This window comes from Aptenodytes forsteri, unplaced genomic scaffold (assembly GCF_000699145.1).
Source record: "Aptenodytes forsteri isolate BGI_AS27 unplaced genomic scaffold, ASM69914v1 Scaffold398, whole genome shotgun sequence".
Taxonomy (NCBI): Eukaryota; Metazoa; Chordata; class Aves; order Sphenisciformes; family Spheniscidae; genus Aptenodytes; species Aptenodytes forsteri.
This window is the reverse complement of record NW_008794545.1, coordinates 1,618,979-1,628,324: the sequence shown is the minus strand read 5'-3', so window position 1 is coordinate 1,628,324 and position 9,346 is coordinate 1,618,979. Positions and strand designations below refer to the sequence as shown.

The 9,346-nt window shown below is 40.3% G+C and overlaps 1 protein-coding gene across 1 annotated transcript in view; it reads left to right on the top strand.

The window, feature by feature from the left end:
• TRANK1 (tetratricopeptide repeat and ankyrin repeat containing 1) overlaps positions 1 to 8,584 on the top strand; it is a 46,869-nt gene extending 38,285 nt beyond the window's left edge. The window contains exons 21-23 of the mRNA XM_009272426.2: positions 1,161 to 4,237; positions 6,375 to 6,476; positions 7,709 to 8,584. Coding sequence (XP_009270701.1) covers positions 1,161 to 4,237; positions 6,375 to 6,476; positions 7,709 to 7,821 — 3,292 coding nt within the window. The 3' untranslated portion in view covers positions 7,822 to 8,584. The remainder of the gene's footprint in view (positions 1 to 1,160; positions 4,238 to 6,374; positions 6,477 to 7,708) is intronic.
• The last annotated feature ends 762 nt before the right edge of the window (positions 8,585 to 9,346 follow it).

Below are 9,346 nucleotides of genomic sequence, written 5' to 3'. Positions count from 1 at the left end.
TTTTTATGTGCACTACAGGGACTTTATCCCCTTCTACAGTACGTAAAAGTTTTGACTGGGCAGGGCCAGCTCGATTGGCAGACCCCCTAGTGCTGACTAACCAGGTGGCCTTTGCTAAGTGTGTGTCCCAGTGTTTGAATGTCCCGCCACCCGTTGCTCTCAGTGTAGTCTTTAACAGTCCATTGTATCGTTCAATTTTTTTACACACCTTCACTGAAATCCTTTGTGATGTACCTTTAATAATGGCAACTGTTTTTTGAAGGACTAAGATTGTTTAATATGTAGAGATAGTTTGATCAAAAAGTTCAAGCATTAAAGTCACCTTACCAACTAACCATTTTTAAAATCAGCCTCCCCAAATCATTCATGTAAATTCATCAGCATAGGTACAAAAATCTGCACTCCCACGTTTATCATGAAAAAGATGATAATGAAAGGTTAATGATAATTTACTCACCCATCAGGAAAAAATTACTCATTCTCAGCATGCAAGAGAGAATACTTTTGCAAGACCGGCTTAGGGGATATCTTAATAATTTCACATCAGCCAATAATAATTAATAACCAAGTGTTTTAAAGTGCATGTTTTGAAGGATGCAACCAGGTACTTCGCTCAGGCACTCAATAAGCAGTAAAGTATATGTAGATACATAGGACAGAATTGAGAGAGTTCTCTAAACTGAGCAGTTTATGTAAATTTTACAGAATATTATCTATATTGGCCTGTGCAGAATTCATTGAAATTCTGATTTATTTCATTCTGGCTTCTGTTCATGTAAACAACCATTCTATATTGAGGCTTACTTTAATAAACAGAAGATTATCACTAGCAAAATGTGATTAAAATAATTTGTACAGTGATTTGACAACATGGAGAGTCACTAATGCTGTAAACCTTGTGATCTTGTTTGTACCAGAAGTTTTAATGATCTTGCTTCAGACAGCCTTATGTTGTAACTAAATTCTTTCTGTAGATCTTTTAAGATGATGTGATTGTTTTTCACATGACAGACATATCACTTGAAATAGTTGGCCTTTTTGAAGGAATGGCTTCTGGGGGCAGCTATTTGTTTAATGTTTTGGAGGCTTTTTAAAAATGCAGTATTTTTTTGCCTAGGTTGGTCATCTATGGTAGTAAATTGATGTATCTATTATTTCAGATATGAAGAGATGTTAAATACAAAAGGACAAATGGTTTCCAAACTCTCATGTACAGCAAATCAGTTGTATTTGGAAGCAGCTGCAAAGTACCTAAGTATGAACAGAACTGAGGAAATGATGCAGGTCCTCTCAAAACTTGATATAGAGGATCAGCTTGAGTTTCTGAAGTCACGTGGATGCTTGCGCCAAACAGCAGACTTACTGAAAAGGGAAGGTCGAGAGGAAGAAGCTGCGAAGTTAATGAAACAACACGGGTTTGCTCTGGAAGCAGCCAACCTCACAGCTATAAAAGAGTTTCGTGCATCGTGTTTGCTTGCTGCCGCACGTGCCAGTGTGACTCGCTGTTCAGAATCAGACCCGGTGGACATGGAGGTCATCCTAAGAGAAGCCCTTGAACTTTGTGAACAAACTGAGCAGAAGTCTGGCATTGCTGAGGCTGTGTTTTTGCAGGGAGCTCTGAAGGGAGACTTTGCAAAGCTGAGCAGCGCATACTGTCAGTTCCTATCTCTGAATCATTCTGCTGGTGCAGTTGAAGCTCTCTTTGCATTATCTCGCTGCAGCGCTCCTAGCCAGAACATCCTCTTTATGGCAATGCGCGGCTTAATGGCTCTTCTGAGTCTGGTTAGGGGCTTGAAGAAAGCAGCCACCAACGCGGAGAAAGATATGGTGAAGTCATGCTTTGCCTATTTTGGGATTGTCCCAACAGGTGACAGTTGCCAGGTGTCTCAAAATGAAGCTGAACCCATTCTCAAGTTTTTGTCAGACAAGCCAAGTCTAAAAGAAAGGAAAACAAAAGGTGATTTCTCAGTAAGCACAGAGGAGGTAAAATCAGCTTTGAAGCAGCACTTGTTAAGCAGGTTGTGCTCTATCACCCATGAGTTACTGAACAAGCATTACCCTGATATTTGTATGAAGTTCATTGTTGGCTTGAACTGTGAAGATAAAACCTGTGAGGATTACCATAAGCCCTTGTTGCGCCATGAAGCAAAGACAATATTTCAGTGTAAAATGCATCTGGTGGCAATAAACGGACTGCTGTTGGAAGCCACACACACTTTCCCTAAAGAGCTACTGAATCAGTGCAAAAGCTTTGATGACATTTTGACTGCTGACAAATATGCATCGTGTAAAGCTCTCCTAGAAATGTTTTTTCCTAATCATTTTCATCTGAGAATACTGTCTGAGAACCCAAAGGCATGCAAAGAAATACTGGAATTCAGTAACATTATTTCCAAACCCTGTAGAGCGGTGTTAAAGGAGTACATCACATTTAAGTTTAAAAATGAAGACACTGCAGCCAGAAGAGAATCAACTGACTTGTGGCTAAGTGCCATGCAAGTTTTCATCTTATCTTCGGGATATCCTGAAGAATTTGAGAAACTTCTTTTTAAGGAAGAGGATGATTATAACAAAGAGCTAAACTTTGCTTTGTCAAAGGGAAGAAACTCCCCAAAGAGTAAAGGCCAAGGAGGAAAGACCAAAGGAATAGAAGGCAGACATGGTATGTTGCTACCTGACAAAAATGCTGAAAAAGCAGGGAGAACACACTTGTGCTTCATTCGACTTCTTGAAAATTCACTTGAGCAATTCTATGTTCATAAGAACCCGGAAAACTGTAAAAGGTTTTTTTTCCGTTTTATGAATGTCCTGGTCAAGAAATGCACAAGATACCTGATTCCAAGCATAGGAAATACAGTGATGTTGTTGGAATTCCAGTATATTCTCTGTTGTGCTGTCCTGATGCGTCTCTCCAAGAACATTACTCTCTGCTTTCCAAAGAGTTACATTGCTCTCATTCATTACTGGGAGTTTTTGTTCAGAAGCAAGTACCATAACAAAGAACTTAGAGACACATTTTCTATTATACAGGAGTATAGACCAAAGGACGCGTATATAGCTGTACAGAATTTCAGATTTCATCTCTGTTATCTAGCAGAAGTGTTGTGTGGAGTTCATGGAAAGTTCAATGTCCTTCTGGATGCTTTCGAGGATCCTGACTGCATAACTTCAGGGGAGGCTGAGCGGACTGTAGTGCTGTGCTTAGTGATGTTACTGAATGCTGACCAGGTGCAGAATTCTAAATATAAATCCCTCTTATGCCACCACTTTCCTGAAATCAAGGTGATGCTGAAATCAATGAGAAAAGACTCTCCCTCTAAAGTGCCTGAAAGATTGCTAAGGGTTGTGGAACAAGTGAGTGATGCTACACATGTAAGAGAAATTGCTGCAGGCCTCCAAGAGCTTCTGACAGAGCGAGATACAGAGTACTTGGTTGACTGCCGATGGAAGTGGGACTCTGCGTACACTCAGGGGCATCCACCCATACGGGGCATCCTGTATGAAAGCATAAACCTTGACAGGTTTATGACCTCTTTGGATAAGATGGAATACACTGATGAGGTAGAAAAGGAATTTGAAAGGGTTCATTGCTTAGAGGACCAAAAGGATCCCCTGGAAGTCATTGCACTCAGCAAGCAACAGAAGCAAGAACAGAAAGCATCTGCTCAACGCCAGCTGCATCGTGTCTTCCATTTCGTTTCTCTGTGCATGAAGTGGAAAAGGAAGGCCTGCTCCAAAGCTGAGCCTGTTGCAATGGAAGGAGAGGAATTTTTATCAGAGATCTTCAAAAAAGCAGATATTGACCAAACCCAGTGTGACCTCTGTGGAGTCAGATTTATCCAGAGCTCTGAGAACTATTTCAGCCAGTCAGAAAACATGGAGGCAGACACTTTTGAAGCTGTGACACCAACAGAGATCAGTGGGGAAGAAAAGTTGCATGCAGAAGGAAATGCAATTTCTGTGGCCAGTGAGGCTTACATAGAGCACAGAAGCACAGATGAACACAGAAATAATAATGCTGCCTACAAATACTACGCTGACTTTTTCAGAAGAAAGATAGATCCAGTAATATATGATGGACTGGAAGTAGCAAAGGCCATTAAGGAAAAGACGTACACCCGAGACCATTTAGCATATAAAGAAGGTTCCAACTTATGCCAGAGAAAAATCAAAGAGAATATTAAGAAGATTTCAGATGCAGTAGAGGAAATCTATGAGAAAAAAGCCTGGGCTAAAGGTAGGACCTTTCCAATTTTCTTTTAAACAATTTAATATGTCATTTGTGGCCAAACTTCTAGACCTGACAAAGCTCCATTTGAAAATCTTAATGTGGTCAAGAGGAAAGGTATTTCCAGGTATTTCAGGTAGCTAAGGAAAAGAAGAACTGAGACAGTTGAAAATATTAAAAAATATATTCTCACCTCTTCCAAACACAAAGTAATACATCAGATAGTACAGGTAAAGTGAACAGTGGTGAATTTTAGTAAAGTGAATTTTAACTACATGATCAGATGCACTGTTCTCTGAATTTATGCAGTCTTACAGCAGCCTGTTACATTAGACCAGGTGATGTTTACTGATTTTTTTACTATTTCCTACTGTTGTGATTTAACCCCAGCTGGCAACTAAGCACCACACAGCTGCTTGCTCACTCCCCTCTGGTGGGACGGGGGAGAGAATTGGAAGAGTAAAAGTGAGGGGGGAGAGAATTGGAAAGTGAGAAGTGAGAAAACTCATGGGTTGAGATAAAGAATAGGTAAAGCAAAAGCCGCGCACGCAAGCAAAGCAAAACAAGGAATTCATTCACTGCTTCCCATCAGCAGGCAGGTGTTCAGCCATCTCCAGGAAAGCAGGGCTCCATCATGCGTAACGGTTACATGGAATATCCCTTTGGTCAGTTGGGGTCAGTTGGGGTTAGCTGGGGTCAGCTGTCCCAGCCGTGTCCACTCCCAACTGCACCCCCGGCCTACTCGCTGGTGGGGTGATGTGAGAGGCAGAAGAGGCCTTGACTCTGTGTAAGCACTGCTCAGCAGTAGCGAAAACATCCCTGTGTTATCAATGCTGTTTCCAGCACAAATCCAAAACATAGTCCCATACCAGCTACTATGAAGAAAATTAACTCTATCCCAGCCAAAACCAGCACACCTACTTATTTAGTTCTGCCAGCCATAGTAATTTGGATATGCAGGGGTAGAGTGTTAGGAGTTCTTGGAGTCTTTGGTTAAGGATATCTCTGATTAGTCTGCCCTTGAACTTGTAATTTTGCTAGGGCTGAACAAAACTGGATACTTAACTACAAATCTGTGGGGTGTCAGGCACTCAAAGGCAACCCTGGTATTATAAAGTCCAGTAAATTATCATACTTAAGAGATACATATTTTGATATTTGATTTTTTTTCCCCGCTCATATGCTTAAAGCATTATTCTATGCTGATTTTTGCAAGCAAAATTGAATCAATGAATGAGTGGCCCAGGCGCAAAATTGTTTGGGATATTTGCTGTGGAAAAGTGACATCTTAAATCAAAACATTGTTACTGGCTTTAGTTGTAGAAATCCACCAACCCTGTCAAGTTGTCACTTGCCTGTGATGTCTGACAGTAATGAAAAACTGTAATATTTGATATTTTCATCAGCTGCGATCAGTGAAAGACGTTAAATTTGTAACTAAAAGTTAGGTTGTGGTCTTTGTGTGTAAGCTTTATCTTTACTCCTAGTGGAAAGCTTTTACATATGGATGAAGACCATAAAGTTTTGCTTATTATTTAGTTGGCTTTCTGCTCAATGAACCATGATAGTGATGAATATGATATACGTAGTAGGCTTAATTAGGTAACAGTTGATTTTGTTATGACAGTTGCTTGATGAATGTTACCTTGTTCTTCCACTCAGTGAAAATATATTTACAGAAATGATTTGCCTTTGAGATTACTTTTCCCTCACTTTATAACAAACATTTTTCAAGTCCTTAATGGTGCAGTTAAGCAAGGGCTGCAACATCTCGGGTCCATGTTTTACTTTGGCTTGTATAATTTCAGAGGGATAATGAAAGCCAGGAACTTTAATACCCAAAAATAGATAAACCAGAATGTTTTCAGGAGTTTCAGGTATACCTTAAAAGGGACAGCACAAGGATGGAGAGCTTCTCCTCTGATAGTGCTAGTAATGTTGATTGGAATGGGGAGTAATACATACAGCATCCTTATCCCCAGTAGTGAATTTGCCTGCACATGAGATCACTGGTGACTGAGACTTCTTGCTTCGCAGCATCATCATACAGCACAGCTCTGTGTAACTTCATTTTGTGCTTGGCTTTTAGCTGCTGTCCATCTCTCAGCCAGTGTTCTTACAGAATGTTAATTGTGCTCCATTTCAGCTGAAGAAATAATAACCAAACATGCCAACAAATTGGTTGCCACCATTGATGAGGCTCATAAGTGGCTGAAGAAAATGGACTCTCATAGGATAAAAGAAGAAGGTATGTTTTCAAATTACGCAGGTTTCTGTGCCCCCTAGAGGACGCTGCTCGGTAATGGTCTCTTAGCATCACGTTAGTCTCCAAGTCAGCAGTGCTGTGGATATTCACTTACCCTCTAGGCAACAAGAAACGGGCACCTCCATAGGGGCACTCTGGAAAACATGAGTTAACCAGTCTTTCCTCAGTGACTCTTCAAAAACAGAGCATGAGCCTCACAGCTGGTTACTGGGTGGCCAGAATGGAGCAAGCCTCCTCCCCTGGCCCTCCGTGGATCCCAGCCTGCGTAAAGTATGTGTGTTTGTGCACACAGGCACACGCAGATGCACACGTAACTATGCGTCAAGTGCAGGATATAAACTTGGGCGGGGGGGGCAGAAGAGAAGCTGTCTTCACCCATAAGAAAGTGCTGTTTCTTAACTCTGCTGCAGCAGTGCATTTACGGGCAGTGTGGGACCAAGTTCTTGGAAACCAGCTTCCTAACAAAACTAATCATTAGCTTGCTCTTAAGAGTTCTGTGGAAAAATAGTGTATGCGGTTGGTTTTCTTTTGTTTTCACTTCCATTTCACGTGGTTTCACACCAAAAGTAACATACATTGATGCAGTCTGTTGCATCACAGACCTCTGAGGACAAGTTTAAGACTTCATTGTGCCTACCTGTATGTTTAGGTTTAAGCACATATTTAGGTGGCAGGATTGCAACAATTGCATAAAAAGGCAGCAACGAAGTGATCAGGCTTACAAATTGCACTATATGTAAAGCAGTAAAGTAGCTCTATTTTAGAAAATTTGATTGTGATAAAGCCTTGTGTTACACCTTCCTATTCCAAGAAAGATATAGTTAATAAGACTACATGGGAGTGCTCTCACAGTCTCACAAGCAACATTATAGTCTGTCTTTGAAGTCAGTAAGCAAATGTATTGTCTGCTGAAACTGAACCTTGAGAGAGGAGATACATACTTCTTAAAAAAGTCAAAAGCAATACCAATAGAAACAGATTTTCAGTCTAAAAATTAATTACTAGTGCAGCAAGTGGCTTAGTGGAAGCTCTGCTTCCTAGCAGAGCTCTTAAGCACATTGTCGTATTAAGCCCAATACTTCTTAAACATAATTATACACGTATGAAGGTATATTGCTGACATATAAAATATCAATGACATAGCTTGTCATACTATTAAGAGGGAAAGGTGTTGAGGTTTTCCATTCTGCATTAATTTCTTGTTTTTAATATAGGCTTTGTGCATGATAGAGACTTGGAAAATGAAGTAGAAGATGAAAGCATGGCTTTTGAAGAACTTGTCTCTAAAAAACTCTTAAGAAAAAAAGGAAAATGTGGGAAATGGTAATTAGAAAAAATATGCAGGTGGCTCTTCTATCCTCTTAACAATCTAATTTTAGAATAAAAATATTGTTAAAAAGAAAAATAGAGGGGTGGGGTCAGAAATGGGAAGAGTCTGAAGAAAAAGAGCAACTTATGCTATTGTTTTTATCTCACTTGTATTGTGTCAGCATAATTACCTATGTGGTGATGATGTAATTGTTAAAATATGATGGGACGGATTTCCTTTTAAACTTATGTGGTAGCTTGAAAGTAACAAAAAGCCAAAGAAACAAACAAGTAGGAAAAAATAATAATGTCTCTGCCTTATCTCAGGGGTGTTTTTCCACTCAGTCGTCTTTTTCTTCTTCCCTGTTAATTTACATCACCATTCTTCTGAGCTGGAATACTCAGAAAAATAGAAGCATAGTTTCTCTGATTTTAAGAGGTTTTAATCGGTGTTTTTAGATTACCATTGTAAGCCTGCTGTGTTCTGAGTCTTGTTATGTTTGGAAATTTTTCAGTCGTCAGGTGAGGTAGTTACAGTATCTCTCTTTTCTATTTTTATAGACAAGATCAGTAATTTCTAAACACATTCATATTTTTGACAGTGTACATACTTCTAATTGGATAGGTATGAAAGTTATGGATTGTCTTCTATTTGATCAAGTTTTGATATAAACTGTTACCTGTTGTCACGGATAGAGTGAGAGTGCACTTCACTCGTAAGAGAGAAGCAACTGTATACTTTATTGATATAAAACGAGTTAGCAAAGTTCAGTGGTAAATGCACCAGTGGTTTAACAAGATTCGATAGCAAGGTACACTTGATTATCTACTGCGTAGAGGACAGGGTCAGACAAAACTGTCAGGGAGACCCCCCGTTGAGTTGTGACGTTCAGAAGTGACCCCCTTGCTTTCTAAACTCCTTCTCAGGGAGGAGTCCAGGTGCGGCTGGATCCAATCCGAGTCCCAGACTTGGTCAACAGTTTATGTCTAAAGGATTATATATGCGCAATCAATCTTTTCTATCACTTAGCTAAGATTTAAAGTTTAGCATGCTATTAGTCACTTACCGAGGATCTGTTGCGGCAAGGAATCTCTCAACCTCAAGGAGTAACCTGGAGAGGCGTCCCTACTCAAGGGGAGATCCCGGCGTGCAGCCCGCTGCCGTGCAGGAGAGCTCAACGGGCCCTGGGCTGCCCACTGTTTATGGAGTAAGATGATGGACTTATAGTCATATTTGCATACCAGCAGGACGTCTGGGTCCCTACGCCAGACAGCCCTTGGCTGCGGTGTTGCCATCTGTCCCCAAAGTCCAGCATAAGCTGGATGCAGCCATCACAACCCCCACCGGTGGTCAGTGCTTATGCGGGGAGCGGGGGGAGCGCACCGCCACACCTGTACATATTGAAATATAGATAATCTTTCTTTAAAAGAGTATTACACATTTTAAGTGTTTTGTAAGTTTTAATTGATAAAAGGCTTTTTGTAATGTATGATAATGTTTTTATAAAACCTGTAAGATTTTTAAAATCACTTGATCTTGTCTT